Genomic DNA, 19454 nt, shown 5'->3' with positions numbered 1-19454 from the left:
CACCCTTCACTCACGCACAACACACACACACACCCTTCACTCACGCACACACACACACACACACACACACACCCTTCACTCACGCACAACACACACACACACACCCTTCACTCACACATACAACACACACACACACACCCTTCACACACACACACACACCCTTCACACCACCCTTCACTCACACATACAACACACACACACACACACACACCCTTCACTCACACATACAACACACACACACACACGCACAACACACACACGCACACCCTTCACTCACACATACAACACACACACACACACCCTTCACTCACGCACAACACACAACACACACACCCTTCACTCACGCACAACACACACCCTTCACTCACACATACAACACACACAACACACACACACACCCTTCACTCACACATACAACACACCCTTCACTCACACATACAACACACCCTTCACTCACACATACAACACACCCTTCACTCACACATACAACACACCCTTCACTCACACATACAACACACCCTTCACTCACACATACAACACACCCTTCACACACACACACACCCCCCCACACACACACCCCCCACACACACACACACACGTGGATGACAACATTAAAAATAAGTGTTTAAATGAATGTTTTCAAGTGATATCCTCCGGAATCCAACACAGATCTTGTTGATGCATCAATTATTTGGATTTTGCACTAAAACAAAATCACATTACCCTTCTCAGTTGAGGCAGCATGGTATCCTATAGTTGCAGAGGGGAAAGGTACACCCCTGTCCAACGTTAAAATCAAACGAAGGTCCAACCCTCCCCTTCCCAGAGTAATAGCTAAGGCAGCCTCACTGTGGTTAGGTTAGAAAGGGTATCATTCCCCAGACAATTCTGAAGTTTAAGAGCAATATGTTATTCCTTGTCCCCATTTCCACCACATGGACCAAAATCGTATCTGTCTGAGAGAAGCACTCCTCTGTCTGAAAGCAACGAGGGTCCCGGAGCAAGAGATTCAGTCCTGACTGAGACAGACATTCACAATCCTACACACACTCTACATCTGAGACCAGCCGTAGCCTGGGAGCACGCAAGCTAAATGTTCCGTCAGGCGTGAGGTGGTCTCAGTGGGACCTGAGACGGGGAATGATTCATTGAGTAGAGGAAAAAAGGGGGTAGGAAAAGAGGTGGAGTGGAGAGAAGAGGAGGATTTAAGAGGGAGGGCACTGGAGTGGAGAGAAAGAGGGACCACTTTGACTAAGGAAAATGCAGTGATGACCAACATCACCTCATTCATTACCTGGACAGCACACGGCAGCAGGACTGTGGGGACATTTCTGCGAAAGATGTGTCACAATTACAATGTGACAAATGTCTGAATAAATGAATACTAGGCTAGTTCATGAGAGAGCGAGAGAGAGAGAGCGAGAGCAGATATGAGATAGAGACGGGCTTTCCAGTAAAAAAGGACAAACCCTTGGCCAGATGATTCCCACAGGCGGAAAAGGGCTAATAAATGTTGAATAACAGGCACATTGGAACAAAATATCAAGGAAAACTACAGAGAGGGAATCTGTGTCAAAGGCTCACGCTAATATCACACAGAGCCATCATCACCACATTCTATTACCTTGACACATCAAAACAGCAGAAAAAAGGGAGGGGCAGACAGTCAAAGCTCACCAGCATCTTGGGGTTCCGCTTCATGAAACACTTCATCATTGTTTCAATCAATTTCTGAAGTCTATATAAAATCTGCCTTCATATTGAAAACACCTCAGATGAAAACATGACTATGGGACATAGCGCCTCTCTCTCCTTCTCTTTCTGTGCTACAATACCATATCACTCCTGGTATAATCCAGGCTGCTCTGCCTTTTATATCAGACACAGTGTGGACAGCAGCCAGCTTCTATATAATACATTAGCCACCACTAGAATGCTGCTGCCACTGTGTATGAGAATGGACTATCTGGCTACATTCCAAACCACTCTTCTTCTTACCACCTCCTTACCATCCTCCCATTCTCTCCTCCTCCTCCTCCTCCTACTCTCCCCAACACTTTCCACTTTTCTAACATGGAATGAAAGGTAAAAGATTACTTTTGTTGCTACTGTAAACTAATGCAATGATTATGCATAAAGCCCCCTAGGTAATAACCTGGTTTGTGCATTTCTTATTTAAGCCACAGGGGGTGGTAGAGGCCCCTGAAGGTGATCGGTCAACAACACTCAGAGAGGGTCTGCAAATCATTGAAGTACTCACTCCCCCCTCTCAATCTCTATTCGGCCCCCCTCTCTATTTCCCTCCCTCTCTCTTGCACACTAACAAACACATTCCATTGACACATCAGTTTTCCAGAGGGACTGCCTGCTGTGGTTGCTTCTTTTTAATCTCTGTCAGAACAGAACACCAAAGAGCTACAATTCAACAGCCAGAAACTAGACCGGCATAATAATTGTCCTGTAAGCCTTGTTACATGTTGATTCACTACGACAGGTCTTAGAAGAAGGAAGACAAAAACTTCTGATGAAATGTTTGACATGGTGCCCTCTCTTTTTGAGGGGTTGTGAAAGAGGATAAAAGGAAAAATAATGAAATCATCCATTCAGAGCCTTCCAAAATAATAGATAGTCAAGTAATGTTCACAGATCTAGAGAAACCTCCTATATAAGCTTTTTATATTCAGATTCAGATTCATTTGTTGGCACATAACCACAAGTTGGTGGTTTGCTGTTGTACTTTCATACTAATGGAAGACTGCTGATGCTAGCCAGGATTAGGCTGACTCAAAGACGCCTCCAATCATGACAGGCTAGGACTGGTCTATGTCAAACCCTACAGTAAGTTACACTCCATTTGTTGTAGGCTGTATAGCCACTACAACTACCTCCAACACATCTTTACAGGTCAGTGCTCTCAATAAAAACCCTTGTCAGAGTCACAAGAGGAAATCAATAGGCCAGAGAGGTGAGGGGTCAGTGTTCCTAGCAGGTCATCTGAAATATGGGAATGATATCTAATATACAGCTGACGCCAATTAGTAGACTGGTAGATTGTTTGGTCGATAGGCTGTTGATCTAGCGAGATTGTTTTAGTAACATCTCAGTGAGCTAATCCATTGCAGAGGCTAAAAGCCCATTTATGCTTGATCCAAAAATGTGGTGGGAGGCTCCATATGGAGGGTGTGACACAATTGCACAGCCTCCAGGAGGCATGCAAAGGTCAAATCCAACTCCGTACTGCATCGCCATGTGCCTCCCACATTTTGTATGCAGGGGTTCTGTACAGCTCTGCATTGACATGATTGGTTGATGGTAGGTGGGGGCAGGACATCCTGTAGAAAACACAAACTCACTTTCTTGACAACAGCTCTGCACTGCCCCGCAAAGAAGTATAAATGCCCTGACTTCTGCTGAGGCCGTATCACCGTAAATGCTGCACGGCAGGGCTGAGGCCGTATCACCGTAAATGCTGCACGGCAGGGCTGAGGCCGTAACACCGTAAATGCTGCACGGCAGGGCTGAGGCCGTATCACCGTAAATGCTGCACGGCAGGGCTGAGGCCGTATCACCGTAAATGCTGCACGGCAGGGCTGAGGCCGTATCACCGTAAATGCTGCACGGCAGGGCTGAGGCCCTTTCACAGTAAATGCTGCACGGCAGGGCTGAGGCCGTATCACCGTAAATGCTGCACGGCAGGGCTGAGGCCGTATCACAGTAAATGCTGCACGGCAGGGCTGAGACCGTAACACCGTAAATGCTGCACGGCAGGGCTGAGACCGTAACACTGTAAATGCTGCACGGCAGGGCTGAGGCCGTAACACCGTAAATGCTGCACGGCAGGGCTGAGGCCATATCACCGTAAATGCTGCACGGCAGGGCTGAGGCCATATCACAGTAAATGCTGCACGGCAGGGCTGAGGCCATATCACAGTAAATGCTGCACGGCAGGGCTGAGGCCATATCACAGTAAATGCTGCACTGCAGGGCTGAGGCCATATCACAGTAAATGCTGCACGGCAGGGCTGAGACCGTATCACCGTAAATGCTGCACGGCAGGGCTGAGGCCATATCACAGTAAATGCTGCACGGCAGGGCTGAGGCCATATCACCGTAAATGCTGCATGGCCAATGCAGATGTCGGATTGACCATGCGCCCAGATGCACTTCTCTCTCCAGAATGCGCGCTCTCCCACCAATTTGTGCACCTTCATTATTTCATAAATTCATTGTGTGAATTGTTTGTGTTTGATAGACTCTAACTATCAATTCCTAATTAAAGTGAAAGACATTTGCGGTTTATATATTATTGATTATATATTATAAAAAATGTTTGACATGTTTCTGTGGACATTATGGAAACTATTTGGAATTTTCATCTGCGTTGTCGTGACCGCTTTTTCCTGTAGATTTCTGAACATAACGCGACAAACAAACGGAGGTATTTTGGATGTAAAAATAATCTTTATGGAACAAAAGGAACATTTGTTGTGTAACTGGGAGTCTCGTGAGTGAAAACATCCGAAGATCAAAGGTAAACGATTAATTTGATTGCTTTTCTGATTTTGAAATTATGCTTTACAGCGAAAGCAATCCAAGTGTTTGTGTAAGTTTATCGATCGGACGACAAAACATTAAGTACACTTAGCATCAGGAAGCTTGGTCACGAAAATCAGAAAAGCAATCAAATTAATCGTAGTTAATCGTAATAGTTTCCATAATGTCCACAGAAACATGTCAAACATTTTTTATAATCAATCCTCAGGTTGTTTTTAAAATATATAATCAATAATATATAAACCGCAAATGTCTTTCACAGTAGGAGAGGGAAAAGCAATACCTATCCAAACTCTGTTGCGCGAGCAAAACTCATGTGACCACTTGACGCGATGTTATCGTTCTGGCTCATTTTTCAAAATAAAAGCCTGAAACTATGTCTGAAGACTGTTGACTCCTTGAGGAAGCAATTGGAGAAGGAATCTGGTTCATATCCCTTTAAATCCAGCAAAGGAGGGCTATGGAACATGGAGTTTTCAAAATAGAAGCCACTTCCTGTTTTGATTTTCCTCAGGGTTTCGCCTGCAATATCAGTTCTGTTATACTCACAGACAATATTTTGACAGTTTTGGAAACTTTAGAGTGTTTTCTACCCTAAGCTGTCAATTATATGCATATTCTAGCATCTGGTCCTGAGAAACAGGTGGTTTACTTTGGGAATGTTATTTTTACAAAAATGAAAATAGTGCCCCCTAGTTGCAAGAGGTTTTTAACAAAAGGCTAAGCTGTGTTTTCCTATATTGTACTTGTGATTTCATGAATATAAATATTTGTAGTAATATTTATTGAATGTAGCGCTATGCTATTCAGCGGTTGTTGATGACACTTATCCCGATAGGGGGATTGCAGCCATAACAAGTTATTCCATGTGTAACTCTGTGTTGTTGTTTCTGTCACACTGCTTTGCTTGATCTTGACCAGGTCACAGTTGTAAATGAGAACTTGTTCTCAACTAGCTTACCTGGTTGAAAAAAGGTGAAATAAATAAAAAAATAAAAAATTCTGATTGGCTTAACTCACCACCACTAATGACCTGTGGAGCTTCTCAAAGTAATGTTGTTTTCCTCACCTCAAACAGCAAGCAAACAAGGTATGTTGTTACATCCCATTGAGAATTACAAATAGTTCCTGAATGTATTTGAAAAATGTTTCCAGCTCTTTCCCATTCGATAACCACTTCGCGTGAAAGGGAAAAATGTCATGCTCTGATTCAGTGGAAATGTCATAAAATAGGCCTACCTGATTACTTATCAGTGTTTGACTTGGACTGAAATAGGTTCCGATACTCATTTTGTGTGCTGGTACTGTTCATTTTTAGGTGCAGGTGCTCCACAATACTTTAGAGCTAATATTCTATAAAAGGAACAGGAGCTCAAGCAGTTGAAAGTTAGAGGTGCCGGTACTCAGCTCCGGTGAGCTTCTGCCCAAGCCCGAGCTCACTGGCACGGGAAACTCTTAGGGCCCAGAATATTTTATACAATGTTGCAAGTTTGCCAGTGCAAGCTTCGTGCCAGACCCAAGTTAACAGTTGATACAATGTTTCAAGTTTGTTGCAGACAGACCATGTGTAGCCAATGTGATATATAGGATATTTTAAAATCTGCAAGCTGCAATGTTTTTATTTGTTGGCTTTATGTAGGCTATTTTTAGATAGTTGGCGATGGCAATAGAAGTTACTTTTTAAGTTTGTATCATTTTCATTTAGATTAGGATAGAATTTTGATTAACCACATGACAATGATTTTGAGATACAAAGACATTATTATAAATGAAATAAAACTGTTATGGTAATGTGCATATGAAAACCATAGCTGGCACGCAGATCGGTAGAAAGGGTAAGGTAAATTGGCATTCCACATGAGAAAGGTTGTGGACTCCTCGTGTAGCCTAATATCTGCAACTTCAGGACAGTGATGGCAGAATCTGTGAAAGCCAGCACGAGCGGGACAAGAACAGTTGGGTCAGGTAAAGTTTTTTTCTTCTCGTTATCTAGATCTCTTGTACCCACTTGAGGCATTTGTCTTATTTCATCAAACCAAAAGAACAGACGACTTTCAGTCAACTAAGAAGTTTTTTTTAGTCGGGGGCAGCCCTAATCTAATAGACCGTTAAGTAGTTGTCCAAATGAGCAAGAGTCATGGACCTACACGTTTCTGTAAATCACATTATTTATTTATCCGTTATTTTACCAGGTAAGTTGACAGAGAACACGTTCTCATTTTCAGCAACAACCTGGGGAATAGTTACAGGATGAATGAGCCAATTGTAAACTGGGGATTAAACTGATGGTTTGAGGGCCAGATTGGGAATTTAGCCAGGACACTGGGGTTAACACCCCTACTCTTACAATAAGTGCCATGGGATCTTTAATGACCTCAGAGAGTCAGGACACCAGTTTAACATCCCATCCGAAAGACGGCACCCTACACAGGGCAGTGTCCCCAATATTTTTTTAGACCAGAGGAAAGAGTGCCTCCTACTGGCCCTCCAACACCACTTCCAGCAGCATCTGGTCTCCCATCCAGGAACTGACCAGGACCAACCCTGCTTAGCTTCAGAAGCAAGCCAGCAGTGGTATGCAGGGTGGTATGCTGCTAGTATACATGCACACACCGATCAGCTGCTAAAGATAAGCCTAAACATAGTCAGCATATTACTGCATAATCACAGAAATATCCTAAATAGGAGTGTTTTTTCAAAGCATCATGGTTTCAAACCTATCTTATACTCATCATCTGGCCTAAATTATTTTCTTCACATGGGAAATTCTATAAATTGTATGTAGCAAGTTATTTTAGGAGTCTCTTTGCGGTATACCACCAGTATTACTATAATGCAGACAGACAGAACACATTAAAAAGCAGTCTCCCACTGTTCCTCCAGAAATACCATTCCACCACAGGAAACGTGGAGAGAGGGACACCAGATGTCCCAACAGAGGAGTGTGGGGGGGCACAGAGGACACAGATGTTCTGCTGGGTGTTTAAAGAGGAGGAAAATGACAATAGCTAAAGAGGGCTTAGAAGTAATTGTCTCAGTCAGTGATCCTTTACATAATAGTAGAATAGAAGTGTGGACCAGATGTTATGTGTAGGGAGGGCTAAGAGGCGATTTTCCTGACCATGTGACCTGACAAGGTAAAATGCCATGGCTATATGCCTAACTAGGGCCCAGAGGTTTTCCTTGGCTATAGGCCTAACTACGTCACAGAAGTTTTCCTGGTCAGTTCACATGGACAGAGACAAACTCTGTGTCCTTGTTACAAGGAAGGAATAAGTAGTTCCACTGAAAACTATCACATAGGCTACAGTAGTATCAAATATTAGGCTGATTAGAGAGATTTGGTTTCTATGTATGACATAATAGATCAGGAGGGAGCATCTTGAGGAAGCTCCCCACAGCTTGATGCTGAGTTACAGAACTGGACCTATGTGCACCAAGTCACATGATGTAGCCTAGAAGCTATTCTGTTGGCACTTGTTGGTAAACATACAACTCATTATCTAGTAAATGAAACATACAGAGCCAAAGGTGAGGACCACAGGTCAGTATAGCAATATTATCACTGTTTTACTAACAGGGGAAAAGTAATTTTGTAATACAGCATTATTTTTGATCTCCTGTAGTCTAAATGTCATATCTATTTAACAGAAGTGAGAGGTGAGAGGGGGTTTTCAATGAGGTCATTCTAAGACTCTCTCTCATTGAGTCTCTGATGCACAAAATATCCCTAATTGGTTGGTTGGTGGTATAGGACAGACTCATTAGTCATTAACCCCCCCAATGAATATCCCATCTCTGCTAGCAAGTCTACAATGCATGCACCAAGAGAAGCTCTGGACCTGGCCTGTCTAATAAACTACAGCACACAATGGAGCAAAATATCAGTTTCCTCTGAGCCCTGTGTATGTCAATATGTCAATGCATTTCTTCAGTGTGTCTCACGAGAGTGGGCATCCGACCACAAGGACAAATATTTAGTGGGAGATGCTGAGCCGGGTTCCGAGCACAGTCTTTGTCCAGCGGACTGGGTGGGAACAATACTCTCTACAGGAGAAGTCAGTAACCCCTGGGCCGAGGGGACAGACACACACACACAAACTGCGTATCCTCACAAATGCACGGACACACAGTACACAAGTTTGTGCACACACACACACAAACTTGTACACTAGACCAGTGAGTATCACCACAAAAATGTGCCTTAGTGACATAAAGGCCTAATGTAGATTGCATATTTCTTTATCTCAGAGATTACACTGTAAAATCACACCACTGTTCAGTTAGTCAAACCCTCTAAAAAATGTTGAGTCAAACCTGTTCGTCACCTCACTTAATTCATGGACTAATCAATGCTGATAAATAGACTATGGACATGTATTTCTTTATATTTTAATGATAGGCAATAGTATGAAATTGACTGTCTCTCTCTCCTTTTCTTGTCAATTAATTCTCTTGTAGCATACTTTCGGAAAGCCTAAGGTAGGCTGAGTTTAAAAAATACTTTTTATAAAAAAAGAGAAATATTTGCTCATTTCTACCTTGGCCCCAGTGATGTATTGGGCAGTACACACTACCCTCTGTAGCGCCTTACGGTCGGATACAGAGCAGTTGCCATATCAGCCGATGATTCAACCGGCCAGGATTGTCTCAATGGTGCAGCTGTAGAACTTTTGGAGGATCTGGGGACCTATGCCAAATCTTTTCAGTCTCCTCGCTGTACTGCAGCGCCAGCTGTGCCACCAGAGACTCTAGGTTCGCGCCCAGGCTCTGTCGTAACCGGCCGCGACCGCGAGGTCCGTGGGGCGACGCACAATTGGCCTAGCGTCGTCCGGGTTAGGGAGGGTTTGGCCGGTAGGGATATCCTTGTCTCATCGCGCACCAGCGACTCCTGTGGCGGGCCGGGCGCAGTGCGTGCTAACCAAGGTTGCCAGGTGCACGGTGTTTCCTCCGACACATTGGTGCGCCTGGCTTCCGGGTTGGATGCGCGCTGTGTTAAGAAGCAGTGCGGCTTGGTTGGGTTGTGTATCGGAGGACGCATGACTTTCGACCTTCATCTCTCCCGAGCCCGTACGGGAGTTGTAGCGATGAGACAAGATAGTAGCTACTAAAACAATTGGATACCACGAAATTGGGGGGGGTAAAATAAATCGCGCACAGAACGAGCAGTATGCCGGATCCGGGATCATGAATACAGCCTCAAGCTCATTACCATAACGCAACGTTAACTATTCATGAAAATCGCAAATTAAATGAAATCAATATGCTAGCTCTCAAGCTTAGCCTTTTGTTAACAACACTGTCATCTCAGATTTTCAAAATTATGCTTCTCAACCATAGCAAACTAGCATTTAGCATTTAGCTATGCTATGCTATGCTAGCTATCAATACTCTTACACAAATGCTTGTTTAGCTATGGTTCAAGAGGACTTTCTACTGACTGAAAAGGGGTGAGCAGGGTCCCTGCTCATCTGTACCTTAGGCATGCTGCAAGGAGGCATGAGGATTGCAGATGTGGCCAGGGCAATAAATTGCCGTATGTGAGACGCCTAAGACAGCGCTACAGGGTGACAGGATGGACAGCTGCTCGTCCTGGCAGTGGCAGACCACGTGTCACAACACCTGCACAGGATCGGTACATCCGAACATCACACCTGCAGGACAGGTACAGGATAGCAACAACAACTGCCCGAGTTACACCAGGAACGAACAATCCCTCCATCAGTGCTCAGACTGTCCGCAATAGGCTAAGAGAGGCTGGACTGAGGGCTTGTAGGCCTGTTGTAAGGCAGGTCCTCACCAGACATCACCGGCAACAACGTTGCCTATGGGCACAAACCCACAGTCACTGGACCAGACATGAATGGCAAAAAGTGCTCTTCTCTGACAAGTCGCAGTTTTGTCTCACCAGGGGTGATGGTCGGATTCGTGTTTATCATTGAAGGAATGAGAGTTACACCGAGGCCTGTACTCTGGAGCGGGATTGATTTGGAGGTGGAGGATCCGTCAGGGTAGCCTAGTGGTTAGAGCGTTGGACTAGTAACCGGAAGGTTGAAAGTTCAAACCCCCGAGCTGACAAGGTACAAATCTGTCGTTCTGCCCCTGAACAGGCAGTTAACCCACTGTTCCTAGGCAGTCATTGAAAATAAGAATTTGTTCTTAACTGACTTGCCTGGTTAAATAAAGGTAAAATAAAAAAAATAAAAAATGGTCTGGGGTGGTGTGTCACAGCATCATCGGACTGAGCTTGTAGTCATTGCAGGCAAACTCAACAATGTGCATTACAGGGAAGACATCCTCCTCCCTCATGTGGTACCCTTCCTGCAGACTCATCCTGACATGACCCTCCAGCATGACAATGCCACCAGCCATACTGCTCGTTCTATGCGTGATTTCCTGCAAGACAGGAATGTCAGTGTTCTGCCATGGCTAGCGAAGTGCCCGGTTCTCAATCCCATTAAACACTTCTGGGACATGTTGGATCGGAGGGCTAGGGTCATTCTCTCCAGAAATGTCCGGGAACTTGCAGGTGCCTTGGTGGAAGAGTGAGGTAACATCTCACAGCAAGAACTGGCAAATCTGGTGCAGTCCATGAGGAGGAGATGCACTGCAGTACTTAATGCAGCTAGTGGCCACACAATATTCTGACTGTTACATTTGATTTTGACCCCCCTTTTGTTCAGGGACACATTATTCAATTTCTGTTACTCACGTTTGTGGAAACTGTTCAGTTTATGTCTCAGTTGTTAAATCTTATGTTCATACAAATATATACACATGTTAAGTTTGCTCATATATTTCCAGTTGCTTTTCTGCTGATTTAGACCACGTGAGGAAACAACTCTTTCTCGCACACACACAGAGAGAGAAGTTCAATTCAGTCGAGACATCTGTTTATCAGCCATGTACCGGTCCATGAATAAAGATATTCTCTTAAATCACCAGTCATCTAACCACCAAATAAAGGAGTTTTGTTTTAGTTGCATACTGCTCTGCCTCCTGGCTGTCACTATGGCATGTTCAAGTCAAAGTGTATTGGTCACGTACACAGATTTGCAGATGTTATCTGCAGCAAGATGCTTGTGTTAATAGAAAACGTTTGACCTCTGTCATTGCCAACAAAATATATATAAGTATTGAGATAAACTTTTGTTATTGACCAAATACTTATTTTCCACCATAATTTGCAAATAAATTCATTAAAAATCCTACAATGTGATTTTCTGGATTTTTTTTCTCATTTTGTCTGGCATAGTTGAAGTGTACCTATGATGAAAAGTACAGGCCTCTCATCTTTTTAAGTGGGAGAACTTGCACAATTGGTGGCTGACTAAATACTTTTTTGCCCCACTGTAATGTATATAAATATATATACATATATTGGTGTGTATATAAATATATATACATATATTGGTGTGTAAAGACAGTATGGACTGTTTATGAACAGAAAAGGTGTGTACAGCAGTCATTATATTGGATGAGCCTTGACTAGAATACAGTATATACATATAAAGTGGGTAAAACAGTATGTAAACATTATTAAAATAACCAGTGTTCCATGACTATGTACATAGGGCAGCAGTGTGGTCAGAACTTGATTGTACTTCCATGTGGCCATTTGAAGACTAGCTGCATTCATGGGTATGTGTCAAAGAGTAAACCATTGTGGAAATGGATGTTGGCAGGGACAGGCTGTTAATTAGGCTCTGGATGGAAGATGATCTGCAGTGATGAGAACATTGGACATGAAAGCGTCGGGCCACATAGGGTCTTGGGGTGTGGTCTACACTGCTTTACAATCTAACACAAACTGACATCTGGTTATACATTTTTATGCTAAAATTGAGCATTAATCTAATTCATTTAAGGATTTGAGGGGAGTTTTAGACAGAATTAACCCACTTTTCCTCACTAAAAACCTCCCCCATGAGCCTTTAGTGAACCCCCAGAACCACACACACAATCTATTTAGTTCATCAGAGCATTAGATCTGTACCAGTTGCAGTCTTGAAAGAGGAGTAATGGAGAGAAAGAAGGAGAGAGGGAAGGAGGAAAAGAGACCTAATGAGAGAGAGAGAGAGAGAGAGCTTGTGTGAGTGTAATATTTACTGTTCACTTCATTGTTTATTTCAATTTTGTTTATCCATTTCACTTGCTTTGGCAATGTTAACGTTTGTTTCCCATGCCAATACAGTCCTTGAATTGAAAGAGAGAAAGAAAGAGGGGAAAAAAAGAGAAAGAGAGTGGGGAAGCAATGGAGGCTGGATCTACCTAAAAGGATATGGTTCATTCTCACACAGCTACTTTTATTATCATTTATTCACCTTTATTTAACCAGGTAGGCCAGTTGAGAACAAGTCATTTACAACTGCGACCTGGCCAAGATAAAGCAAAGCAGTGCGACACAAACAACAGAGTTACACATGGAATAAACAAACGTACAGTCAATAACACAATAGAAACATCTATAAACAGTGTGTGCAAATGTAGTGACATTAGGGAGGTGAGGCAATAAATAGGCCATAGTGGCAAAATAATGACAATTTAGCAATTAAACACTGAAGTGATAAATGTGCAGAAGATGAATGTGCAAATAGAGATACTGTGCAAAGGAGCAAAACAAAAAAATAACGGTATGGGGATGAGGTAGTTGGGTGGGCTATTTACAGATGAGCTGTGTACAGGTGCAATGATTGGTGAGCTGCTCAGACAGTTGATGCTTAAGGTTAGTGAGGGAATTCATTCCAGTCATTGGCAGCAGAGAACTGGGAGGATACTTAGCAGACAATGAAGATGAACTGAAACAAGAAATAGGCCTGGGCCAAATCATTAAATCCCTGAATCACTTCACATCAAATGGCCATTCAATTCACCTGCCTTCCAAAGTACAGAGTCCTCTTTCATACAAGCACATCTGGCATGTTATCATTTTTTTTATATAAAAGACTTGTACTGTGAAATCAGCGGCACACTAGATGTTCCTTCTAGCCGTAGAACCCTTTACACAGACATTTGTCCAGAGTGACTTTTAGCAAGTATCTGGCCCTTGAGTCTAATTTGTGTTTGGAGGTGCGCCAATAGCTTTTCGACCGTTTCCCTGCATTCTAGATCACTGGGGAGGGAGCACATGGTGGTGGACAGATTTGTGATAGATATCATGCCTGGTCTGGTTTAATTTTCTCTCTTTTCACTATCATCCTTCACAGTACAATTCTGGAAACACTGCAGGATATAACTTGATGCAGAACTATCAGGGCATCACAACAACTTCCTGTTTCTAATGTACATTTCCCCTCCAGCACAACATGTATTGGCTTCCCTCCAAGCCAACGCCAAAGAAACAACAGTTCCTCCTTCCAGGGGACCAATCAATGGTCCTGTTTCCTCCAAAAAGGAAACATCCACACAACACCAGGCGTAATGAAGTGCTGTCAAGGGTGAGGAAGCAACAGGAACAATACCTAATGGTGGAGATATGAGCAAACAGACAGGCTGAAAGGCAGACAGGCTGAGAGAACAGACAGGCTGAGAGGCACACTGTTCATTTCATATTTATTAGACTCCAGAAGATGTTGAGCTCATTTGTAACTCTGTTCCAATATTTCTCTCAAAAGGGTTGCTAATGAGAAGATTGAGACCAGCACTGGCAGTCTGTTTATAGCAGAGCTACAACAACCAGCACTTTACTCTATACCACCCTGTTTTAAAATCACAGAGAAAAGGTGATCAATTCACCAGATGTAATGCTGACATTAGCTGGCCAGTCCATTTCACAGTTCCCTACTGGTGGCTCTGGTTGAGGTCACAGAGAGAACAGTAGTGAAACCTGACTTGAGAGTAAAGCGGAAATAATGCAAAAGTTTACAAGGAAGAAACATGGAACAAGGCCTAATTAAAGTGGGAGGGTGTTCTTCTTCTTTGTGTTAGCTAGGTGATGCGAAAAATTTAAGAGGAACATCTGTTTTTGGACTGGAGAAAATCACAGATGAATGACCATAATTGGCTTTCCATGGCCATCTGATTACATTTGTAAGTGAGAAGTGATGCTAGCTGTCTCTCTGTCGTCCAAAGGCAAAGACCTGTCAGGCTCTTATAGAACACCTGACAGCAGGAGAATGAATAGATTTACCTTGAGGCAATTGTCACCGTTGGAGACTCGCACTAGAACTGACTGAAGCAATCAGCCAATCATTTGCCTTCGCCAGTAGAGAGCAAAATCAATGGCGAGTCAGGAGTGGTCACACATGATGGCTGTACCCAATACACATCAATCTAGGCTATTTATAATTTTAAAAAACACACATCATTATAGCCTACATACAGTGCAGGGATGAGTTGGCTTTGGGATCTCAAGTGTGTTGTCTCAACATTCAACCTGCAATGATTCAATAATTATTTCATTGCTAACAATATTCACTCTCTCTGACATATGTCAGATCCCAGATATCAACCCTGAAAAGTATTAGGCTGTACTGACTCATCACTTGAGGGAAGACCAATTGAACATGCATCAAACATGAGAGCTATACTTTCAGGGATACTGAACCAGATCAGTACATGGACTGAAACAGTCTTCCCCTCAGGCCTAAGGCAGACACAGAGGTCCAGGCTCATAAACACTAGATGGATGATCTCAAGGAGGGATCTGGCAAGTGGGGCACCAGCCATAATCTTATCATTGTCAGACAGGGGAAAAAGCTAATCGTAAGATCCGAGTCTGGCACGTGTCACAAACTGTTACCCATGGAGACGGGACTAGTTCCTCCACACCCCGCCCAGCCCCGCGTGGCTTGAACTAAGACACAGAGAGAGAAAGAGAGAGACAGACCGAGACAGAGAGAACATTCTGTGGTCTGACGTAGAGATTAGTTGAAACATTGAAGGAAATCCTGTTCTCATACGACACACACAAACACACGACTTGCATGAAAACATCTTCAATTCTTACTCTCCAATAAACATCTGTAAATCTCAACTTTTCAATCTGTAAGTCAAGAGTTTGCTTTGTTTGTGTGTTTTCTCTGTCATTCGATCTAAAATCTGATAAATATTTATTCAGTTCCTCTTAGGTTGCTAAGGAACACGGGTGGTGCGTGAGAGACAATATTCAGCATGTGAGCCCAGGAGCAACTTCTGCTTCAGAGAAAAACTAGTAGCACTCTCACTTCTTCTGACTTCACCCGGTTTGCTTCTGATCAAGGCTCATCGTGTGTAGGTGTAAATCACTGATTAGTTCAGGGGAAATCTGCTGTGAATGTTTCAGTTCAATTAACTATTGGTTAACACAAGCCTCAACACAAGCCTGTAGCTTCAAACAATCTCAGTATGGCTCCTCAACAACAGTATACCCTCTCCAACTCAGCAGAAGACCAGACACTCTGACACCTGTCTTAACAAGCTCAGTGTAGGCGGTAGACCTGAAACAGAACCCTATTGAATCGTAGAGTCAAGGTTCTGCTATTAGTCTTAGAAACGTTGTGGAGAAGTTTCACTTTTATAGCCCGGCGTCGTTGAGGTGGCTACCGGTTTCAGGAGAGCAGTTCCCTATAGAGGAACGAATGAGAAAGAGGAGGCAACTCCAGTGAAACCACCCAATGACAAAAAGGCAGACGTCATATGAAAAGGACCCATAATATCATGCAAATCATTAGGCTGCTGCTACCCTTTTCCTGCATATCTCAACACTTTTTATGTCACTCAATCACAGGCCTCTTTTTTCCCCTCTCGCTCTCAACGCTCCTCTCTTTCTCCTTGTCCCTTGTTCTCCTCTCCTGTGGAGAAATGTGGTTCTCCCTATCTCCAACCCTCCTCTCTTTCTTTTCTAATTTCCTCCTTGGAGTAATGTGGAACACGCAGATCAGAGGTGAACCTACTCAACACTCTGTAGGCTTCCTGGGGAGGTCAGAGAGGGAGTCAGAGAGGAAGGGGAGGGGGAAACATTAATAACACTGCCACTCAGCAGGTGGGTGAAGGAGTAGTGAAGAGGAGAAAGCGAAGAAATGGAGACCCCTGTGACAACAAGAGGAAGGGGTTGTAGACTTAATATTAGACTATCTCCGCCCCCGCACACTCACGGAGAGAAAACAAGCAGGCTCAGGTTTCAGCCCCAGAAGTGCCCTGAATGTAAAGTGAACCACAGGGGAGCCATGGCAGGGATCAGGGGGGCCAGGACAGGGAACAGGGGGGCCAGGCAAGGGAAAAGGAACTCAGGAAACCAGAGTGAAAACTCTAAAACCCTCGGCCCGTTCACAGCTCAGTACAGCACAAACTAACTTACCCGACAACAGCTCGGCACTGTCTCTATTACAACTATCGATGCATGAGTGTCGTTCAAACAAACAATGAGGTTCATGAGGTTTCTTAGAGCATTACTTAACTTTGTTAAAAGCAGTGGCTTAGCATGCACCACCGCAAGGCGATATGGAAAATCATACCATTGGTATTTTGAAATACTAAGTAAACGGTATACCGTACAAGCCTTGTTGTGTCCACGTCATTTACAATGAAATTATGTTGAACCAAAATGGAATAGACATCTGTCGTGTTCGATCAATGTGGAGTAGTGTTTCAGCCAAAACTTACCTTCAGTTGCTGCTCTTTGAGCAGTGTTGCCCTCCCTGACTCCATCGGCAGGCCCGTCAGAAATGGGGCTCCCTCAGTCTGTGTATAGGAATGTGTGAGTATAAATGTGAGTATCTGTCTGTATGTGTTTGTCTGTCTCTTTCTCATACCGCACCTGACCAAATTCCTAAGAGAAGTGAAAAAGGTGTGTTAAAAGTAACGACCACTAAAGGTTGCTGTCCTATTTCCCCTTTCAGAGCTGAGATTGAGCAGTATAGGATTGAGTACTAAAGTGAATTGTGTAGTATGTATATGGACTCCTTGCTACGATCCATTTAGTGTGTAAATGAATTAAGAAAGCTTATTAAAATTATGGGAATCTAAATGTCTAGGGCTCACTCTGACTGACATGGAAAATACATCACCTGGCTGGTTGCCATGTTACAACATTATATACACAGTGGAAATACAAAACACTGAAAACTCCTTCCTAATATTGAGTCCCCCACTTTTTTGCCCTCAGAACAGCCTCCACTCGTTGGGGCGTGGACTCTACAAGGTGTCGAAAGCTTTCCACAGGGATGCTGGTCCATGTTGACTCTACAAGGTGTCGAAAGCTTTCCACAGGGATGCTGGTCCATGTTGACTCTACAAGGTGTCGAAAGCTTTCCACAGGGATGCTGGTCCACGTGGACTCTACAAGGTGTCGAAAGCTTTCCACAGGGATGCTGGTCCACGTGGAGTCTACAAGGTGTCGAAAGCTTTCCACAGAGATGCTGGTCCATGTGGACTCTACAAGGTGTCGAAAGCTTTCCATAGGGATGTCGACTCCAATGCTTCCCACGGTTGTGTCAAGTTGGCTGGTAGTGGATTTCTACTCCAAATAGCTCGTTCCATCTCATCCCACAGATGCTCAATTGGATTGAGATCTGGTGACACTGCAGTAAGCTGAATTCACTGTCATGTTGGTGGAACCATTCCTAGCCTTCTGGCATGGGGCATTATCCTGCTGCCAAGAAGGGATGCACCTGTTTGGCAATGATGCTCAGATATCCTGTGGCATTCAAACATTGCTCCACTTTTAACAAGGGGCCCAATGTGTGCCATGAAAACACACCACACGCCATCACACCACCACCAGCCTGCAATGTTGACATGTGGCATGATGGATGCATGTACTCGTGGTTTTCTCCATACCTTAGTCCTCCCATCAGCTTGAAACAGCAGGAACCAGGATTCATCAGATGAGGCAATGTTTTTCATATTCTCCAGTGTCCAGTGTTTTCTTTCCTTAGCCGACTCCAACCACAGTTTGTTTTTTGCTGAAAGAAGTGGAAGTCTAAGGTCGTCGGCTGCCATACCCCATTCGTGTCAAGGTACGACAAGATGTGCATTCTTTTATGGGTCTTTGGGTACCAATGCTGTACTGGGATGTCAGTTGACTAACTGTAGCCTGTCTGTTGCTCTGCACAACTCGTGCCAGCCTCCTTTGTCCTCTTTCATCAATGACCCATTTTCGACCACTGGCCTGCCGTTGGCTGGATGGGTGATAGAGCATTCTTTATACACACGGGAATCAGAATGTTTGTGAAAAACTCAGCAGCGTTGCAGTTCATGACACACTTAAACTGGTGTACCTGGCACCTACTACCATACACCGTTCAAAGGCACTTAAATATTTTGTCTCCCCTTCATCTACATGATTGAAGTGGATTTAACAGGTGACATCAATAAGTGATCATAGCCTTCACCTGGATTCACCAGGTCAGTCAATGTCATATATTCCTAATCTTTTGTACACACAGTGTATGTGCACTTGTTTTGGGGAATTTCTCTCCTTATTTAATTGTCTTTCTTCCTTTAATAATCTAAGTGACGATCTTATCATATAAGAGGTTCAACTTCAACTCCATTATGACATTCTCATGGGGCTTGCAGACCAGAAGAAAGGTTAACCCTGGCTGATGCCCCATGTAATTCCATCCCAGAGTCACATTTCCAGATGAAACAGCTCAGAGATCTGTTGTCTGTTTTAAGACACGGTGGCAGAAACATTATGGACAAAATAACTTACAAATAACGCTAAAAAACATACACAATTGCACATTTCCGGGATCGAAAAACGGCAGCCATCTCCTTCAGTGGCATTTAGAACCTAAAAGGGATCTCCAGCTGTTCGATCGAAGAACCCTTTGTGGTTCCAGGTAGAACCCTTTCCACAGAGTGTTCTACATGGGTTCTCATATGGGGTCAGCTAAACAGTTTTGGAACAATTTTTTCTAAGAGTGTAGGCCTAGGTCAAGAACAAAAATATAAATTAATTAATGTTCAATTAATCT

The 19454-nt window shown here is 43.6% G+C and overlaps 1 protein-coding gene across 1 annotated transcript in view; it reads right to left on the bottom strand.

The window, feature by feature from the left end:
• LOC124049148 (formin-binding protein 1-like) overlaps positions 1-17265 on the bottom strand; it is a 98015-nt gene extending 80750 nt beyond the window's left edge. Inside the window, 1 exon segment of the mRNA XM_046370517.1 lies at positions 17137-17265. Coding sequence (XP_046226473.1) covers positions 17137-17181 — 45 coding nt within the window. The 5' untranslated portion in view covers positions 17182-17265.
• Positions 17266-19454: the final 2189 nt, after the last annotated feature.

This window comes from Oncorhynchus gorbuscha, linkage group LG11 (genome assembly GCF_021184085.1).
Source record: "Oncorhynchus gorbuscha isolate QuinsamMale2020 ecotype Even-year linkage group LG11, OgorEven_v1.0, whole genome shotgun sequence".
Classification (NCBI taxonomy): Eukaryota; Metazoa; Chordata; class Actinopteri; order Salmoniformes; family Salmonidae; genus Oncorhynchus; species Oncorhynchus gorbuscha.
Note: the sequence above shows the minus strand (reverse complement) of the source record. Positions and strands in the feature narration are given on the sequence as shown.